The 21,308-nt window shown below is 36.3% G+C and overlaps 1 protein-coding gene across 2 annotated transcripts in view; it reads left to right on the top strand.

Annotated features, from left to right (window-relative positions):
- The window catches only part of MTMR9 (myotubularin related protein 9), a 51,039-nt gene extending 29,731 nt beyond the window's left edge, over positions 1-21,308 (top strand). For both annotated transcript variants that reach the window (XM_077868637.1, XM_077868638.1), the window contains 4 exons: positions 778-919; positions 2,693-2,913; positions 12,606-12,757; positions 17,980-21,308. In XM_077868637.1, the coding sequence (XP_077724763.1) occupies positions 778-919; positions 2,693-2,913; positions 12,606-12,757; positions 17,980-18,143 (679 nt within the window). In that variant the 3' untranslated portion in view covers positions 18,144-21,308. The remainder of the gene's footprint in view (positions 1-777; positions 920-2,692; positions 2,914-12,605; positions 12,758-17,979) is intronic.

The following is a 21,308-nucleotide window of genomic DNA, read 5'->3' as shown; positions in this document are numbered from 1 at the left end:
AAAAATTGGCAATGACCTAAATGTCTAATTCTCACTTAAGTAAATTGTAGTTGATCACCTAATAGAATATTATATAACCATTAATACAATGCTTCTAAAGGTAATATGGAAACATGAGAAAATGTTTGTAATAAAAGTGGAAATACTAAGAAATTACCTTTTGTTATAGCTACCTAAAGGATATAGACACATGGGGAAAGAATTAATAGTAGTCACCAAACTTGAAATTCTTATGGGAAAGTGGTGAGGTTATTTTCTGTTGTCTTAAAATCTTCTTCACTGTCCTTTCAATATAAGAGTTGGAAGAAGGGAAGGGGAGAAGATGTGCTTAATTTAGTTTTTGGGGTTTCCTTCAACTGTTTTTAGAATAATGGAGTCCCAGACTCCTCCTAAGTATCATGATATAGTAGTACCATTGCCACTGACTTCCTAGATTGACAGTTTTATGTTTCTTCTTGTTTTCATGTTTCAGAAAGTGTGGTTTAGCTATTGTTTTCCTAGATCCATTACATTACAAGAAATGAAGGCATCCTTATATAGTCAGCTGATGGTAGAAAGGTAGAATCAGCATCAGAAAGATAGAGAAAAATAACTTTTAAGTGTATGTTAGGGTTTTTTCCCTAAGAGAAACTCTACATGTGCCTTATTTTTCCTCTAAACCCTACTGGACAGAGCAGAATGCATGAGTTTGAAATACTGTACTTAATAAATGTTATTAATAGAGTTGACTGATCATGTTAGGAGTATCCCATTTTGTACTCTGGATTTTCCTATCAGGGAAGGGGCATCCATATTGATTCATGGAACAGAAGGAACTGATTCCACACTTCAGGTTACCTCCCTGGCCCAGATCATCTTGGAACCGAGAAGCAGGACCATCCGTGGTTTTGAGGCCCTGATAGAAAGAGAGTGGCTGCAGGTGAGAAAATCTACTTCGTATGCACAGAAACTGCTAATAATTGATGTGATCCCAGTTTGCAGGAATGGATAGAATTTGTGAAATTTTGATTGATTAAAATGTTTAACCTGTATGTTTAATTTTCTGGGAGCAGTTAATCCTCTCAGTAAATGTTTATATATCCTCACTGCATCTCAATTTTTGTGCCTCTCTGCTTGTATTGCTCACTTGGTATTTCATTCCCTTAACAAACTCTTATTAGTTATACTTTGTTACCTATAGGGGAAATAACAAAAAATGTGAAACAGTCTCTGCTAGAGAGGAAAAAAAACATCAAAACCAGGAAGGGGGTGTGAGGACTTGTAATTATAAGGCATGTGCTCTAGCACTTTCTGCCTGTTGCTTGTCTGGCTTCACCTTATCCTCTTGCCTCACCAGGTGAAATCCTTCTTATGCTTTAAGATACAACTAAATGTCGCTGCTCTCATGCAGTCTTGGGACCTTAACCTTCATCACAGATAAAATCGATCCATTGTCTTCATGCCTTAGTCCTGAAACTACATCCAAATTAAGTGATTCCTTTGAGGTCAGGGAACCATGTCCTGTTTCTCTTTTATCCCTAGGACACAGCACAGTGCAATCACGTAATGCTGAATGACAACTGAAATAAAGGCTTCATGAAATAGATTGAAATCCTTTAAGTCAGAGATTAACTTATAAATGTATATACACTATGTAATTTAGTAAATGTGATTAAGAACAAATGTTTAGATAGATCTTAAAAGTAGAAGCATCTCTGGAGAAAAATCATTTCTGGCCCTTGTAGTTAAAATTTAGATTTATTATGTGTTAATGCTCTTACGTATACCATATTCACCTGCCTCACAACTGACCTGTATCTCTGTTCAAGTGAGACCATCCCAAATATTTGGTAAAAATCTCTTCAGCGACATTCATGATGCATAGCAAACAAATAAGGGAATATGATTTACATACTTATATATTACCATTCCAATGGGTATCAAAACACCATTAGCTAGTGGAAAATGTTCATGACATTTTCTTTGTCAGGTAAGGTAGTATAAGGATCTAAAGATAAAAGCAAGTGTGTGAAATACCTAGAAGGGTATGATTTGGGTTAAGGTCAATACTCAGGTTCTGGGTGAGCCAAAGAGCCAAATGATTCTTAAATTTACTTTAGTCAGTAGAGGTCAGACTCTTCCAGTTCTTTTTTTGAGAGAAGAGGGAAGTAGGGACAATTTTATCTCTAATACAAAAGTATTCCTAAAGAATTTTTTTTCACATGTAATTAAGTATTCAGTATCAGGAGTGACTTTATAAAGTTTGTGTGTGAGAAACCCATATTTATTTCCATTTATGGGTGAGGCTTACATAGTTTACAACAATCTGCCACACTTTGGATAGAGAAAAGGTGGTAGCTGTCTTTTGTGTGGTCCCTGAAGACCATATATTCTTTGACTTTGCTAGAAATTACAGACCTAGAAAATTTTACTTTATAGAATTCACCTAGCATAATTGTAGTTCTTATGGTTACGCCTTAACTGCACAGCCTTGTTAAATATTTGGAAGTCATGGTTTTTTTCCTTAGTTACTGAAAATTGTTTAAATTTATTAATTAAAATCAATTGAAATGATTAAACAGCAGCCATCCAAATTATATGGTGTTCCCTTCAATAAGAGTTTTGTTGCAACTGTGTGAAATAATGGTAATAGAATGTGCTGTAATGTGCTCTCACTAGGCCATGACTGTCACATTTCCATCTTCTGTCTTAGGCTGGTCACCCGTTCCAGCAGCGCTGTGCACAGTCAGCCTATTGTAATAGTAAGCAGAAGTGGGAGTCACCTGTATTTCTTCTCTTCTTGGACTGTGTGTGGCAGATACTTCGTCAATTTCCTTGTTCTTTTGAATTTAATGAGAATTTCCTCATCATGCTCTTTGAGCATGCATATGCCTCACAGTTTGGAACATTTCTGGGCAACAATGAAAGTGAAAGGTGGGTACACTGCTTACATGGGATGGGGGCCATTCCGTTTGTATTTTGTTTTGGTCACTTCCTAAAAGAGACCAGGATTTGGTTTCTACATTAATGTTATTGATAAGATGGTAGAGGTTACAGCTAGTATAAGTTAAATAATATGAAATGTGTTATTATGAGCCTATCCCATCCTAGGTGAGAGCATGTCCTAGACTTTTTTCTATTAGATTAAAATTAGTCCATACACTGATTTAAAAGCTTTGAGTAAATTGGGCAACCATTCAATGTTAATTTTCTTGTATAAGATCATGGCAATCTTACATCTGGAAGAAGCCTTAACATATAATCCAACTCCATCCTCTATCCAGTTTTATAGATTGGGAGGAGAGTATCTAGAAAAGTTAAATGACTTGACCAGGGACACACAGCCAGTTGGTCACCAATAGTGGGGTTATAATACAGGTCTTCCTTCTTTTGCTCCAAAGTTTATCTGTCACACTGTCCTCAGGTCCAGAGGGACAGTCTCACTTTATAGTCCAGACACCATCGAGTTTATAGGTTTAATTAAGAAGATTCCTATCAGAATGATCCTCAAAGGTGCTTAACTGGTAATCTCAGTTGGGTATAGTCAAAAGGCTTCCTCTTCTCTTTTTTCCTTTGTCATTTCAGCTAAAGGGACAGTTTTGTTGTTTTTTTCCTGGAACCACCTTTTGATTTCATTGACACTCTGTCTATTCTCTATTTCGTCTGTCTACTCTCTACTCTTATTCTTTCCTTCTTTCTGCTAGCACTGGTTTAGTTTGCCCTTCTTTTTCCAGTTCTTTAAGGTATGAAATTACTGATTTAAAAGTCACCGATGTGAGATCTTCGTTCTTTTTTAATGTAGGTTTTTACTGCTATAAGTTTCCATCTGAGCACTGCTTTCACTGGATCCCCATTCTTTGTGTTAGCATGTCATGTTTTCATTTTCATTCATCTGTATTTTCTAATTTCTCTTATGATTTCTTCTGTAACCCACTGCGTGTTTAAAATTGTGTTCTATAATTCCACATATTTATGAATTTTCCATTTTTTTCTTCTGTTACTGATTTCTAACTCCATGCTGTTGTAGTTGGGAGAAGATACTTGTATGACTTCAGTCTTTTAAGATTTATTGAAATTTGTTTTGTGGCCTAATGTGTGATCTATCCTAAAGAATGTTTCATGTGCACTTGAGAATATGTACTCTGATGTCGTTGAGCAGAATGTTCTATATTTGTCTTACCTTTTGTTCAAATCCTGTATTTTCTTATTGGTCTTCTTCCTAGTTCAAAACATTATCAAAAGTGGGATATTAAAGTCCTCAACTATATTGTAGAATTGTCTATTTCTATCATGTTCTATCAGTTTTTGCTTCATCTATTTTGTGGCTCTGGTGTAAGGTGCATGTATGTTTATGTATAATTATTGTTTATCTTCTTGATGGATTGACTTTTTTTCTAGCTTATAACATTGTTCTTTGTCTCTTGTTAGAGTTTTTGTCTTAAAGTTTATTTCATCTGATGTAGTTATATTCACTCCAGCTCTCCGTTGGTTACTATTTATGTGGAAAATCTTTTTTCATCCTTTTATTTTCAATCTTTTTGATCTTTGAGTCAAAAGTGAATCTTTTGTAGGCAATATATAGTTGGATCACATTTTTTAATGCATTCTGCCAATCTCTGCATTTTGATTGGAGAGTTTACTTCATTTATATTTAAAGTGATTATTGAAAAGGAATGGCTTATTTCTGCCAGTTTGAGATTTATATTGTTTGTCTTTTGTTCTCTGTCTCCTCCATTACTTGCCTTCCTTTGTGTTTAATTGATACTTAATAGCATACTATTGATTCCCTTCTTATTTATTTTTATGTACATTAACATTTTTTTTTTTTACTGGTTGCCAGGTAGATTTCAACTAACATCCCAAATTTATAACAATCTACTTGAATACAAGCTTAGCTTCAGTAGCATACAAAACTTTGCTCTTTCAAAGCTCCACTCTCCTATATGTTATCACAAATTACATTCTTATATATAATTATATTCTTATGTTCCCATTAATGTGGATTTATTATTATTTTTATCCATTTGTCTTTTAAATTAGGTAGGAAATAAAGAAGACAAAAATACAATAATTTACTTTTATACTCTCATATGTAGTTATCTTTACTGAAGTTATTTTTCTTCATATGGCTTTGAGTTACCATCTGGGGTCCTTTCATTTTAGCTTAAAGGATTCCTTTTTGCATTTCTCTTGTAAAGCAAGTCTTCTAGCAATGGACTCCCTCTCTATTTATCTGGGAATGTCTTAATTTCTCCTACATTTTTGAAGAATAGTGTTCCTGGGTGTAGAGTTCTTGGTAGGTAGTTTTGTTTTTGTTTTGGGTTTTTTTTTCCTATAAGAACTTTAGAAATGTCATTGCTCTCCCTCCTGGCCTCCGTAGTTTCTGATGAGAAATCTGTGGTAGAAGGATGATGAAGGATCCTTCTACATGAGGACTTCTCTCTTGCTGCTTTCAAGATTCTCTGTCTGGCTTTTGTCAGTTTCACTATAATGTGTCTCAGTATGGGTCTCTTTGCCCTTATCCTTCTTGGAGCCCATTGAACTTTTAAATGTGTAAATTTGTGTCTTTTATTGAGTTTGGGGAATTTTCAGCCTTTAATATTTTTATGTATGTGCTTCTTTTTGTGTTTAGTTTTTTCCATTTGTATTGAGGTATAACTGACAAATTGGCCATTAGTTCTTTATATATTCCTGTTCCCTTTTCTCTCTTCTCTTTCTGGGACTCCTACTATACATATATTGGTATCCACAGGCTGCTTAGGCTCTGTTAATTTTTCTTTATTCCTTTTTTTTTGTTCTTCTCAGAGTGGGGCATTTCGGTTGTCCTGTCTTCAGATTTGCTTATTCTGTGCCTGCTCAGATCTGCTATTAAAATCATCTAGTCGGGCAGTCCGGGTGGCTCAGCGGTTTAGCGCCGCCTTCAACCCAGGGCCTGATCCTGGAGACCCAGGATCGAGTCCCATGTTGGGCTCCCTGCATGGAGCCTGCTTCCCCCTCTGCCTGCATCTCTGCCTCTCTCTCTCTCTGTCTTTCATGAATAATAAGCAAAATCATTAAAAAAATTTTTTTAAATAAATAAAGTAAAATCATCTAGTAAGGTTTTTTAAAATTTCAGATATTATACTTTTAAGTTCCAGAATTTCTGTTTGATACTGTTTTATAATTTTGTCTTTTTATTGATATAGTCTAGGTTTTGAGACATTGTTCTCCTGGTTTCCTTTAGTTTTTTGTCCTTAGTTTTGGGTTTTATCTAGTGAAAGCAAAGTCAGTGTTTTCTCAGGGACAATTTCCATTAATTTTTTCCTTTAAACGGGCCATACTTTCTAGGGCTTTTTTTTTTCTTTTTTTCATCATTTGTAATTTTAAATCTGGACATTTAAAATACATTTTTTAAAAGATTTTATTTATTTATTCATGAAAGACACAGAGAGAGGCAGAGACGCAGGCAGAGGGAGAAGCAGGTTCTATGCAGGAAGCCCAATGTGGAACTTAATCCCAAGACTCTGGGATCACACCCTGAGACAAAGGCAAGTGCTCTACCGTTTAGCCACCCAGGCGTCCCGACGTTTAAAATATTTTAAGGTGGTTCTGTGGAAAACAGATTCTTCCCACTCTTCCGAATAACTGTTTATTTAGTCCTTTTCTAAACTATTTTGTAAAGTGTATTTTTTTTCTCATGTGTAGTTTCTAAAGTATCTGTTCTTTTAGTTTGTGTTCAGCTAGTGTTTGACAGTGATTCCTTTGAATGCCTGGAGCCAAGAGAGAGGGAAGAACAGGGAGGAAAAAGTGAAAGGGAAAACCACTCACAACAAAGGAAAAAAATCCTTTTGCAGTCTTTGCAGATGGGCTTTCTGCTGGAATATTCCTTCAGTGTTTAGTCAGGCCTCTGCCTTCACTTCTGGCCCTCACTGAGGCTAGAGATCAGCAAAAACCATTATCTTGGGATCTTCTTGGGCCTTTTCTGAGCATATTTCCTGCCTTGAGCATGCATATGGCTTTCTGAATTCTTCCATATACATGGGCAACTCTGATTTTCCAAAGAATCTTTTTCCATAGGCTTTTGGTGTTCTCTTGTACCCCTTAACCATAATCTTTGCCCACAGTTGGCTATAGGTTGTCCATTCACCTTATGTCTTCTAGGAATGCCCGCCACTTTTCTGCCTATGGTGATTTCCAAGTTAGGCATAACAAAGACATGGGTTCCTGGTAGCCCTTGGACAAGTTAGAACAGAGAGACATAATTCTTTGTGAATAGGGACTGCTCTGTTCCCTCTGGAGCCAGAGACCAGTGTCCCATACTGAGAACATGGGCTAGGGAATGGGTGGGGCAAGAGCAAATAAAAATGTCATAAAGCTTTTTTATGGTCTTTCTGGTTCCCTTTTCCTGATTCTTCATTTACTTATGTGGTGTAAACTTCTATTTCCCAGAAGTCTGACAAAGTAGGTTCTAACCTACTTTGCATTTTCAGTGTTTCTGTGAAGGGATGGGCATTTGGAGTTACCTACTCTGCCATTTTTGCTGGCATCACTCTTCTTCATTTTTGAGGCATAGTTTAGCTGGTAGACATCTTGGTCAACAGTCTTTTTTTTTTCTTTTTTTAAGATTATTTTAGAGGGAGCGAGCACAGAGGTGAGGGGCAGAGGCAGAGGGAAAGAGAATTTTAAGCCGACCTGCACTGAGCATGGCGCCCGATGTAGAGCTCAATCTCATAACCTGGAGATCACAACCTGAGCTGAAGCCAAGAGTTGTACACTTAACCAACTGTGCCACACAAATACCCCAAATATGTCATAATACTGTGTTCTGACTTCATGGTTTCTGATAAGTCAGCTGTTACTTTCATTGAGGGGCCCCCCTCTACATAATGGGTCTTTTTTCTCTTGCTGCTTTTACAATTCTCATTTCCTTTGGCTTTTGACAGTTTGACATTGATATGTCTTAGTGTGGACCACTTTGAATTTATCCTACTTGGATAAATTCCTTAATCTTCTAAGGTATGGAGAATCACATTTGAGAAGTTTTCAGATATTATTTTCCAAACATTTGTTCTGCTTTTTTCTTTTCTCCATCTGGAACGCCTGTTGTTCATGTTGGTATATTTGATGGTATTCCATAGGTTTGGAGATTCTTTTAAATTTTCTTCAGTTTTTCTTTCTTTTCCTCAGAAATTAATAATTTCAATCGACCTATATTCAAATTCATTGATTCTTCTGTCAGTTTATATCTACTGTTGAGTTCCTATGGTCATTTTTCATTTCAGTTATACTTTCAAATCAGGATTTCTTTTTGGTTCTTTTTTTAATAATTTTTGCCTCTGTACCGTCCTTTTGGTAAAGTATTGTTATACTTTCCTTTAATTTTTCAGGCATTTTTCTTCAGCTCTGTGAACCCAGTTATGATAGCTGGCTTTTTGTCTAGTGGGGTACCTGGTGGCTCAGTCGATTAAGAATCTGCCTTCAGCTTAGGTCATGACCCCAGGATCCTGGAATCAGCCCCATGTCGGGTTCCCTGCTCAATGAGGAGTCTGCTTCTCCCTCTCCTTCAGCCCTTTTCCTCAACTCATGCTCTTTTTCTTGACTTGTGCTTTTTCTCTCGCTTGCTGTTTCTCAAGTAAATAAAATTGTACATAAAATAAAGTCTTAGTCAAGTAAGTTCAATATGTTCCCCCTCTCTGAGGGACAGTTTCTTTTGACTGTTTTTCCCCCTGAGTATGGGCCACACATTTTCATTTCTTTGTGTATATTATAATTTGCTTTTTTTGAAAACTGATGCTTTAGATATAATATGGCAAATCTGGAAATTAGATCCTCTATCTTCTGAATGAATAACTCTTTCATCCTTTACTGAGAGGCCCTATGTGTATTGAGAGGCATGACTTCAATGCTCAGGTAGTTTACAACTCTGCTTTAACCTTCAGCTTGTACAGGGCCTTAGGTTCAGCCAGAGGAGAAAGAATTGGGACTATCTCAAGCATTTCCTAGGCATGTGCACATCCTTTTGAATTCCTGGGAATATGTCAGAGCTTTACAAAGCCCCCACCCTACCCCCTGCTACACATGGACATCTCAGTCCCCAAATCTTTTATGATTTTTCCTAGGCTCTTATTTGCCCCAAACTGGCTAGGTGCCTCAGGCAACTATGATGTTAAATAGTTTCTGCTCATTGATTTTTGACAAATACCCTGGGGAATAGGGCTTTTCTCTCTAAGAAAGCTGTGAGTCAGTCAAATTACAGGACTGTACAAAGGAAGCTTTACTAGGGAGCTTCAAGAATATCAAATAGTGATTTGTGCTCTGGGAGTAGTATTTTTGGAGGAGCTCCAGAGCTGGTCTGCCCCTTCTGTGGCTACAAGTTTGCTTACTGGTTTGCAGTGATACTGCAGAGCTAGGAAAAGGGTTTTGGCATTGGCCAAGTTAAAATGCTATGAATCCTATTCTTTCAGAGGTTCATTAGTTTTTCTTGAAGAGTGTTCCTCAGGTTGTCATAGCCTTTTGTTAATTTCCAGAGTTGTGAACATACTTATTTTGACTGTTTTTGCCACTGTTTTCATTACTGTTTAGAGAAGATATACAGAGGTCCTCACCCTACCATTCCAGAAGTCCCACACCTACATGCAACATTTTAAACTAAGCCCTGAGAAACTTTAGGTACTTTCCTTTTTACTGTCATCAGCCTCTTCCTCATTCTTTCCAATGTACGTTAATGGAAAAAGTTCAAGACTTGAAAGTAGATTTGAGTTTGAATCTCTACTATGCCACTTACTAGCCAGGTGACTTCTCTGAATCTACTTCCGCCTATATTAAAGGCAAAAATTAACCTCTGCCACACTGGGTTCTAGTGAGGATCAAACAACACACATGTGAAAACTAGTATAATACCTGTCACATAATAAGTATTTTTTAAAATGTCAGTTCTTTCATTCATTCTTTCTTGAATCTTCTAACACCTACTTAGTCATGAGCCTAGAACTTACCACTGTTGGCATTTTGACACAGAGCCACAGTATTACTCTGGCTGGCACATTGATTCTACTGAATGTGACAGCAAGTACTTCATGCTCTGTGTCATCTGATGCTTAAGAAAAGGAAAGATAATTGATAACCTTTAGCAGTTGGGAGTCAGCATGTGAAATGAAGTATATTTATAGTTTCTTCGATAGACACTAGTACCAAGCAGTGTTAAAAAGTATTACATCAAAAAGGATTCATGGTGAGATATGCCTTTAAAATGCTAAACAAGGGGCAGCCCAGGTGGCTCAGCAGTTCAGGCCAGGGCGTGATCCTGGAGACCCGGGATCGAGTTCCGCATCGGGCTCCCTGCATGGAGCCTGCTTCTCCCTCTGCTTATGTCTCTCTCTCTCTCTCTCTCTCGCTCTGTGTATGTCTCTCATGAATAAATAAATAAAATCTTAAAAAAAAATGCTAAACAAAAGAAAGTTGTACGTGTCAACAAGGCTTTCCTGTTTTATTTTGGTTTTCGTTATTTAGGCGATGAAAGATTACAGGGGAACCTGGGTAGCTCAGTGGTTCAGCGTCTGCCTTTGGCTCAGGTCGTGATCCCAGGGTTCTAGGATCGAGTCCCACATCAGGTTCCCCACAGGGAGCCTGCTTCTTCCTCTGCCTTTCTCTGTGTCTCTCATGAATAAATAAATAAAATCTAAATAAATAAAATCTTAAAAAAAGATTAAAGATTACATACAAATAATCATTACAAAGGAAACTTCAGGGCACTTAAATATATTAGAAATGTAATATCTCATCCTGCCATTTATTATCTGTTTTTTTTAGACAGAGCATGTGTGTGCGTGTGTGCACACAGGAGTGGCAGGGAAGGGTCAGAGGGAAAGGAAGAGAGAGAATCTTAAGCAAGCTTTGCAGTCAGCATGGAACCTGATGTGGGTTTTGATCTCATGGCCCTGAGATCATGACCTGAGCCGAAATCAAGTCAGATGCTTAACTGACTGAGCCACCCAAGCAACCCTTTATCCTGCCATTTCTTAAAGCATGTTCGACTTAACCCCTAAACTATAATTTTATTGGGGGAGGGACAGAATTGGTGATTTACCTTGATTAAATCTGGGTAATGTGGTATAATGTACCTACCTACCTCAAAAAGTCACAAAATAATCGTTAAAGACTTTAAGACACTTTTCAATAAAGTAATGTATATAACTTTAGTTCAGCTTTTTTTTTTTTTTTTTAAGATTTTCTGTATTTATTTGAGAGAAAAAGAGATCAAGCAAAGGGAGGGGCAGAGGGAGAAACAGACCTCACTGCTGAGCAAGGAGCAAGATGTAGGACTTGATTCTGGGACCCTGGGATTATGACCTGAGCTGAAGGGAGATGCTTTACACACTGAGCCACCCAAATGCCCTTATTCTGTATTTAAATAATACATTTGAGGACTTATTTTTGGTGTTATACTTATGAGTATCCCTCAGAACTAGCCTTTAATAAAGGGATTACAAATGTATTTTATCTCACATTCTGATTGCCATTTGGTAGATCCTACCAATAGGGCTGATTAAGAAGGATTCCAAAGCTGTATGGAGAGTGGTGCCAAACCACTTACTGCAGGGGCAGTGGGTACAGTGGTTTCCTATCTTCACCATGCCTGGTTCCTGGAAACATGGTATAGGATTTGCTCTTCTAGCAATTAAATTCCAGTACTACATGAGTTCTTTGATTACATGGATTCTTTTTATTGCTAGCATAAATAAATTAATTAGCACATAATTAACTAATAACCAAGTAGTTTCAGAGACATAACCAGTTTTACAGCAAAACTTCAACTTAAATAGAATCCTGTAAAAATTGAATATGTTATCTTTTTGGTTAATGTAAGGTTAACCACCAATTATCTTTCACTTGTTAAAATTTACTTTTTTTTTTATTTACTTTTTTGAAAATGTACCAGTTCACTTTCTATCCCTGTGAATTTATTTTATGATAAAAGAGTGTTATAGAATTTCAGGATTATTATGAAGGCTGTTTGTTGTGTATAAATATAGATTAAATCTGTATTTATATCAAGATACATACTCATTTTTAATATTTGACAGTCCATCTGTATTTTATATTCATGTAATTTATATATTTAGTGATCTTAAATTAAAATACTGTGCCAGATACAATAAAGAACTTTTGCATATAAACATTCTGTTCTCTAGGTTAATGTTCATTTTTTTTTTTAAGATTTTTATTTATTTATTCATGAGAGACACAGAGACATAGGCAGAGGGAGAAACAGACTCCATGTAGGGAGCCTGATGTGGGACTCGATCCCGGGACCCCAGGATCACGCCATGAGCTGAAGGCAGATGCTCAACCACTGAGCCACCCAGATGTCCCTAGGTTAATATTTAATACCATACCTAAACATGACCAGATTCTGATTTTATCCTCCTGGGAGGCTTTGAAAGCCTATGAAAGTGTTTTGTTGTTATTGAGAGTTATAATGCTGGTTGAATTTTCTGACAAATAATTCTATTTCACAACATTTTATTCCCATGTTTTGTGTTCTGCCTTCTAGTATACAGAGAGAAGAAACTGTCCTCTTGGGAGGAGCATGTAATAGTGGTTGTTATCATTTAATTGCTTTAACTGCAGTTTTCTTCCTCAATTAGATGTAAGTTGAAGCTGCAGCAGAAAACGATGTCTCTGTGGTCCTGGGTTAATCGGCCCAGTGAACTGAGTAAGTTCACCAATCCTCTCTTTGAAGCCAACAATCTTGTCATCTGGCCTTCAGTCGCTCCACAGAGTCTTCAGCTATGGGAAGGTAAGCTGTGCATCCTTTGCAAACTCTTTATCCATAGTCAAGGATCCTCTCTGAACGATCTCTAAGGACCTGCTGCTATTGACATTTGAACTTGGTGAATGGACCTGACCCTCAGACCTGTGTATTACTGCTGTTTTTTTTTTTTTTTTCAAGGTGTAGGCATGGCTCTCTCTTTCATGTCCATTATCTAGTCATACTTCTTTTGTTCAGTCCCCATTCAGAAATTAACAGTGATTTTTCAGTGGGTACTGCTGTTTATATTGGATATTTTCCCTAGATAGGAAGATAACATTAGTGTTTTTAATCATGATTACAAATTACCAGTTTAATCATATTTAGGTATACAGTTCATTCTTGTCAATATATATCCATATCATCATGAAATGGGTCTCCAACACTTTCCATCATGCAAATCTGAAACTCTATTCCTCACTAAACAACTTCCCATCGCTCCTGATAATGGCATCCTGCTTCCTGTGTCTGAGTTTGACTACTCTAGGTACCTCGTATGAATGTGTGGAATCATACAATGTTTGTCTTTTTGTGACTGACTTCTTTCACTTAACATGATGTCCTCAAGATTCATCCATACTGTAGCCTGTCAGAATGTCCTTCCTTTCTAAGGCTGAATAGTTTTCCACTGATAGACACAGGTTGCTTCCACCTTCTGGCACATAGATGCACAAATATCTCTTTAAGACCCTGCTTTTGATTCTTTTAGGTAGGTACCCAGAAGTGGAATTGCTGGATCATATGATAATTCTGTTTAATTTTTTGAGGAACCTCCATACCATTTTTTATAACAGTTGCACCATTTTACACTTCTACCAACAGTGCACAGGGTTCCAGTTTCTCTAGATCCTTGCCAACACTTGCTATTTTCAGCTCTTTCCCCCTTGGTAGTGGCCATTTTAATGAGTATGAGGGAAAATACTTTTTGTGTGAGAAAGTCAGTAGGTAGTTGGGACAGGAATAAATTGTAAGCTCCTAGGAGGTGGCTTCTGTTTCCTTTATTAAGCAACTGTTAGGATAGATTCTTCTGTTAAATGCTATTGGAGAATTAATGAACTAGTCATTCTAGTAAAGTTCTCTAAACATACATAATACCATCAGTGCAGTAATGCACATTTCTCATTATTCATGTGGAATGATAATCCATGCTTAATTTTCAAATCCATTCTAAAGAAGGTATTTAACCTACATTAATTTTTCACACTCCTGAAATTTACTCTATAAATACCAAAGCTTGTTTTTAAAAATATAACCAAAATCTATCTAACATATATTAGCCATCCATTAAACAAAGACTACAAAATGCCATTTCTTTTTAATCATTTTGAATGTAGCAAGTACATCTATACTCATCTTTGCATTAAACAGCACAAAGCTGACACACAGGAATGCTAGCTGTTTGGTAATTAAACTGAAATACCATAAATGTCAATTAGTATATCACTTTTTAATATGTTTTGCCCACAAGGGTAATTCACGTGTAGGAAGCTGTTTGCCCTTTATATGTAAAAGGGCCTCAGATTGCTTTGCTCTCTGAGACTGAGTCTGTTTCTGTCATTTCTCTGGATGTCAGCTCACATGTCTCGTTCCTCTTGGCATATCTGCCATTTGCTGCTTCCTTCCTCCTCAGTTTATGATTCTAATCTTACCTGTTGAGGTGTCCCCAAGCTAGAATTGTGGGAAAGCAACCTCAGGTAGTCTCAAGATTCTCGGAGTCTGAGCTTTAGTACTTTGGGAATTTCGGGCTGCTCAAAAATTTTCTTTGCTAAGTTTATTGATGATTATAGACAGTCACAGGTGAGGGATAAGTGATCTCTTAAGTGAGAGATTACAAATTACCAACTTTAACCATATTTAGGTATACAGTTCATTATTGTCAAGTATATATCCATACTTTTTGTTAAAGATTTCGGGGACAATTTACCTAAAAGCGACTGTCACATTTAATAACTGAAGTGAGTGACTAGCAGCTACTTGGGAGAAAAGCCAGATTTGGAGTTGGATGGCCTGAATGATGATTTAACCAGTTTTTACCAAACCTCATTGAGAGTTTAGAGATGAAGTGTTTGGAGGAAATCTTTGTTGTTATGTGAATGAATTCCTACCATTCCATTAAGAACAGAGTTTCCATATGTGTTTAGTTCCCCACATAGAACTGGAAGAAATTTTGTGTGAGGTAAAATCTTCTCTTAGTAGGTATATGGACTATATAAGGAGACTGACTACTCTTGGACCCTTAAAATGACTCTCCTCTATTTATATTTATATCATAGTTAGCCATTAGTATTAAGTAATTCTTGCATCGAAGAACAGGATTTTAAATACAGGCTCATATCGTAGAAAACTCAAAGTTGTCTTTAAGCTGTGTCTCTATTTTCCCTTTCTGATAGAGTGGCAGTGGACATGTAGGACTCTCTAGTTTGGTTCATAGAAAGTGTTTTAAAGAATCATAAAACCTTTCTGAACTTACTGCTACTGACGTATTGCTGTCTGGAAAGTTTTTGTACCTCCTTATTTGAATATCTCTAAGCCATTATGTTGGATGATATAGTTAATGTAGATTTATGCAGACAAGAAAATGTTTCCTTTTAATCTATAATAAAAGGATAATTATTATTGGGGAAAGAAGGACTTGCCTATAGAATTGGAAGACCACCTCTTGGGACGCCTGGGTGACTCAGTGACTAAGTGCCTGCCTTTGGCCCAGGGCATGATCCTGGAGTCCCAGGATCGACTCCCACATCGGCCTCCCTACATGGAGCCTGCTTCTCCCTCTGCCTATGTCTCTGCCTCTCTGTCTCTCTCTGTGTCTGTCATGAATAAATAAATAAAATCTTTAAAAAAATAAAAATAAAAAAGGAAGACCACCTCTTAAGTAAAGAGACAGGGAGAGAGTGCACTGAAGTTTAGGCTCTTATTATTTTCTTTAATTGAAGTGTAGTTGACATGTATTAGTTTCAGGTGTACAACATAGTGATTCAATATTTTCATACATTACAAAGTGATCACCATGATAAATAAGTCTAGCTGTAGCCTGTCACCATACAAAGCTGTTACACTGTTATTAACTATGTTCTCTAAGCTATATATTGCATCCCCATGTCTTATTTATAACTGGAAGTTTGTGCTTTTTAATCCCCTTCCCTTATTTTGTCTATCATCCCATCTCCCTCCCCTCTGGCAACCATCAGATTGTTCTCTGTATCTATGAATCTATTTGTTTTTGTTTTTGTTTTAAGATTTTATTTATTTATTCATGAGAGACACAGAGAAAGAGGCAGAGACAGAGGCAGAGGGAAAAACAGGTTCCATGCAGGGAGCCTGATGGGGGACCCAATCCCCGGACTGCAGGATCACACCCTGAGCCAAAGGCAGACGCTCAACTGCTGAGCCACCCAGGCATCCCTATTTCTGTTTTCTTTTTGTTGATTTTGTTTTTATTTTTTAGATTGCACATATAAGTGAAATTATATGGTACTTATCAGTCTCCATCTGACTTAATTTCACTTGGCATAATACCCTCTGGGCCCATCTATGTTGTTACAAATAGGAAGCTGTTCTTTTTTTATGTCTGGAAAGTCCATATATTTGTGTATATACCACACCTTCTTTATCCATTTATCTGTTGATGGACACCTAAGTGGCTTCCCTATACCTTGGCTATCATAAATAATGCTACAGTTAACATAAGAGTGCATATAACTTTTTGAATTTGTGTATTCATTTTCTTTGGATAAATACCCAGAAGTGGAAATGCTAGATCATATGGTTGTATATTTTTAATACTCTGAGGAACCTCCATACTGTCTTCCATTGTGGCTACACAATTTTGCATTCCCACCTACAGTGCATGAGAGTTCCCTTTTCTCTGCATCTTTGCCAACAGTTGTTATTTCTTGTCTTTTTGATAATAACCATTCTGACAGGTGTGAGCTAATATCACATTGTGGTATTAGCATTTCACCCTGATAGTGATGTTGAGCATCTTCAGGATTTTTTATATGTAGTATCATGTCATCTGCAAATAGTGGCAGTTTTACTTCTTTTCCTACTTGTGTGCCTTTTATTTCTTTTTCTTGTCTAATTTGGCTAGGATCTCCAATATTGTGTTGAATAAGTGTTAGTAAGAGTAGGCTTCCCTTGTCTTGTTTGTGATAGAGAGGAAAAGCTTTCAGCTTTTCACTGTTGTGTATGATGTTAGTTATTTTGTCATACATGGGCTCTATACCCAGTTGTGACTTTTTAATCATAAATGAAGAATTTTATCAAATTTTATCAAATTTGGGATCCCTGGGTGGCGCAGCAGTTTAGTGCCTGCCTTTGGCCCGGGGCGCGATCCTGGAGACCTGGGATCGAATCCCACGTCAGGCTCCTGGTGCATGGAGCCTGCTTCTCCCTCTGCCTATGTCTCTGCCTCTCTCTCTCTCTGTGTGACTATCATAAATAAATAAAAATTTAAAAAAAATTTATCAAATTTTATCAAAATGTATCTGTTGAGATGATCACATGATTTTATCCTTTTTTTTGTTAATGTGGCATTTTGTGTTGATTCATTTGTGGGTATTGAACCATCCTGGCATCCCTAGAATAAACCCTGCTTGATCATAGTATATAATGCTTTTAATGTATCGTTGATTTCAGTTTGCTAATATTTTGTTCAGGATTTTTGTATCTATGTTCATGAGGGTTATTGGCCTATAATTTTCTTTCTTTCTGCTATTTTTGTTCGGTTTTGGTGTCCGGGTAATGCTGGTCTCATGGAGTGAGTGTGGAAGCAGTCTTTCCTTTTTAATTTTTTGCACTAGTTTGAGAAGAATAGATGTTAACTCTTCTCTAAATGTTTGGCAGAATTCACCTATGAAGGGCAGCCTGGGTGGCCCAGCGGTTTAGCACCAACTTCAGCCCAGGGCCTGATCCTGGAGTCCCGGGATCGAGTCCCACGTTGGGCTCCCTGCATGGAGCCTGCTTCTCCCTCTGCCTCTGTCTCTGCCTCTGTCTCTCTGTCTCTCTCATGAATAAATAAATAAAATATTTTAAAAATATAGTATATTTAATTATACTTTCAGTACCTCAAAATTCCTGCTTATTTCAGAGTATAATAAAACATACATGTGAATTTAAAAAATAATAATAATGCATAATGCATCAAATAATGTTAATCTATTATATGTATCTTTTTGCTTTCTATCTTCCTTTCCCGGATTCAATAGGTATTTTCCTACGTTGGAATAGATCCTCCAAGTATTTGGATGAAGCATATGAAGAAATGGTTAACATCATTGAGTATAACAAGGAATTGCAAGCAAAAGTAAATGTACTTAGGAGGCAGTTGGCAGAACTGGAAACTGAGGATGGGATGCAGGAGAGTCCCTGAAAGATCTTCCCACAATCTGTATAAATAAGGACCTTCCTGGACCTGAATCCCACCTCTCTCTCCTTTGGCCCTTCAGTTCACTTTTACACAGTAGCCTTGAACCTAAGGCTTTTAGATGTGAGAACCCTCTAATGTAGTGGATTTCTCAATACTTTATGAATGAAACTTACTGTAATTACTCGTGTTTCATGTGGCCTGTTAGGCCTCTTTACCTTGGGAGCAGAAAGGAGGTGCTAGTCATTTTATTTTATGTGAAACAGGTGACCTATTTAATGCCATTTGTGTTATATGCCATTTAATCATAAAATTTTTTTGTGTCTACTTTCCAAACAGTGCTCCAGACCAGTCAAGGATATGATTAATCTCGTTAGGGAATATTTGTTAGTTTTAAAAAAGATTAGACTTTTAAACACTCCAAATATAGAAATATTTTTCAAAACCAAAATGGTTGATAAATCAAGAATTTTGTGATTAACATGCCATTTCCAAAACTTTTGCCCTTCTCTTTAAAATAGCTTTAGATTAACAAAGCTGAATTCATTCTCATTTTGGTTGTCAAGAAAGGAAAATCTGAATATTTATTCAAGGTAAATATTTTTACAAGGGTTATAGGTATAATCCTCTGATATTTGCATTAAAAAGTAAATTTTAGCAGTAGACAGTAAAAGTATGTGCAATATAGAAATAAAGTAGGAATTTGTTACTGATATATCGTTACTGTTGCATTAGTTTTTCAGGTTTGTGACCGTACATATTAAATGTGTATCAAATGCTGGATATCCCATTAAACCATCATTTAGGATAGATGTTTATTTGTTACAATTAAGCTACAAATACGGTTTCCTTAAACCAGAAATGCACTGCCCTTGTCTTAAGTTCTTACTGCACTGTTTTATGTATGTACATGTGTTGTTTTATTGTGTTTTAAGTATTCTAAGAGTTTGCTAATAATAATAACTAAGCTTAAACCTTTCATGTTGGCTTGAGCCTTTTGAAAATTTATCTTGACTCTGCCGATTTGTTCATTATATGTTACACAAATCTTTTTGAAGTGGAGGTGAAAGTTTATGAAATGACACAGCTATGTTTTAAACTGCAGAAACAGATTGAAATGTTTCAATATTAAGACTGTATTTATGCTATGCTAGTTTATGCCTGCTACTCTTAAAGTTTGTGGTTCAGTGCTTTCTATATACATTTCTGTTTTGTGGCACTGTTCATTTTAATAAATACTACCAATTCTAGTTTTCCATTGAAAGGATAATTGAAGAGTTAACATCTAATACCATATCCACTCCCATCTGTATATAACCATTTCAGTGTAAAACACACCAAAACTGAACCCTACTTTAGAGATATGTATTGAGCTAAAAATATAATTTAAAAAAATCTAGTCTAGCATAATCTATGGCCACATTCAGATGCCTTGGAAAATACAAATACTTTCTATGTCTAGTTGCCCAAGGTTCATCTTTTTTCTATTTTCTCTGACTGGTAGCAAAAGGCTTGGACAACGACGCATATCAGAACTCTGCTTTGGTGTATTTGCCTGCCTTCTCTGAGCTCAGATTTATTCTCAACTTATTTTCCTAGCAATAGTTATGCATCTCTAGGCATTAAAGCCCTCAAAAAAAGGCTACAGAAAAGCAAAGGAGATCTTGGCTTTCAGTACCTCTGTGTTGTGTGAAATGTTTATATTAATATTTTAAAAGATGAAATACCATAGCTTTTTTTTTATCACCTCTCAAAATTGCTTGCTGCATTTGTTCATGCAGCTGATCTTTTTGTTTGCTCCCATTTTTGTCTCCAGAGTAGATATGAAGGAGCCCTTTTCTTCTCAGCGGGCCCATAAGGAAAACCACTTAGAGTTTTGTTTTGTTGTTTTTAGTGATTCTTTAGAAGTGACTCCTACTCATGACATTGATTGGCTATTATAGGGCTTTTGTAGGTGGGAGTTTTTATTAGGCTCAGTCATGGAGAAATTGTATGCCATCAATTTATACATGTCTTCCTGATGAACGTTTTATGTATGAGCCTGACTCCAGTAATAGCATAGTGTTTCTTTTTTTTCTTTGAGACAGCAATCTTAAGCTATTTGGACAAGTTTGTATTTTAGTATTGATTTATAATTAGGGATTGTGCAAACCTCAGTTTTGTTTATAGGTCATAAAAACAAACTTTGGTATCAGTGCATCTTCAAAGGGGACATCTAATAATGCAAATATTAGTGTTTTCCCAAACTCAAGAACTGTGTCAACAGTATCAATATAATTTAAAGAGGGATTTTAGTAATAATATGAAGTTACCTGTCACTTAGATGAGAAAACTGCATACAATGGATATACTCGTGAGAAGACCCTTGTTAAACATTAAGTTTGGGGAATTATCTTTGATAAATGTGGCTTTAAAAGCTTTGACGAAGAGAGTGGCAGCAGAATTAGTGACCAAATTGCCCCATAGGAGTCAATAATACTCAAGTGAGATATAATCACATTTATATATTTTAAGCATCTTATGAATTCATTTATAGTGAAGGCTGTTTACATTTTGGGAATGCAAAAGTAGGTCCCACAAAGAATATTTTAAAAATACAAAAGATTGCTACAGTCCTCTGTCATCAATACGAGGATCCTTAGATTTTAAATTAACAGGTTTTTTTTTTAGAAACCACAAGAACATAGTTGGTTGATTATATTAAGATTTTGAAACTTTGGGTGGTAAGACTTTTCAGTAATTAATTGTTTGGTCAGAATTTTTCATTCTGGTTTTACTAAAAGGGAAGAAAACTTATTTCTAAGAAAAACCAGGCCTTTGAAGCAAGATTTTAAAGTGATTTTTGGGAAAACTTTGGAAGACAACAGTCATTTCAAACCCTGTAGGAGTAATTTAAAAGATTTCTTTGAACTCCAAGGCCTGATTTACAGAGCTGATATGTCATTGCTTTTCATTTTAAAGGATGAAATTTAGTGATATTTTAGTCTTTGATTCACTCAGTACTTATATTAAATTTTAAAAAATATCTGACCAGTACTTTGTTTCTTGAAGTGAAAAATAGAAGAAACATTTTACTGTATTTACAAAAAAAAAAAAAAAAAAGGTCTGCTCAGAGATGTAACTCCTATAGCTAATCTGGTTTCAGTATTAGCTGTTTTAATTATCAGTCTT

The sequence above is a fragment of the Canis aureus genome, chromosome 24 (genome assembly GCF_053574225.1).
Source record: "Canis aureus isolate CA01 chromosome 24, VMU_Caureus_v.1.0, whole genome shotgun sequence".
Taxonomy (NCBI): domain Eukaryota; kingdom Metazoa; phylum Chordata; class Mammalia; order Carnivora; family Canidae; genus Canis; species Canis aureus.
The sequence above is the reverse complement of the archived record's forward strand: the minus strand, read 5'-3'. Positions and strand labels throughout refer to the sequence as shown.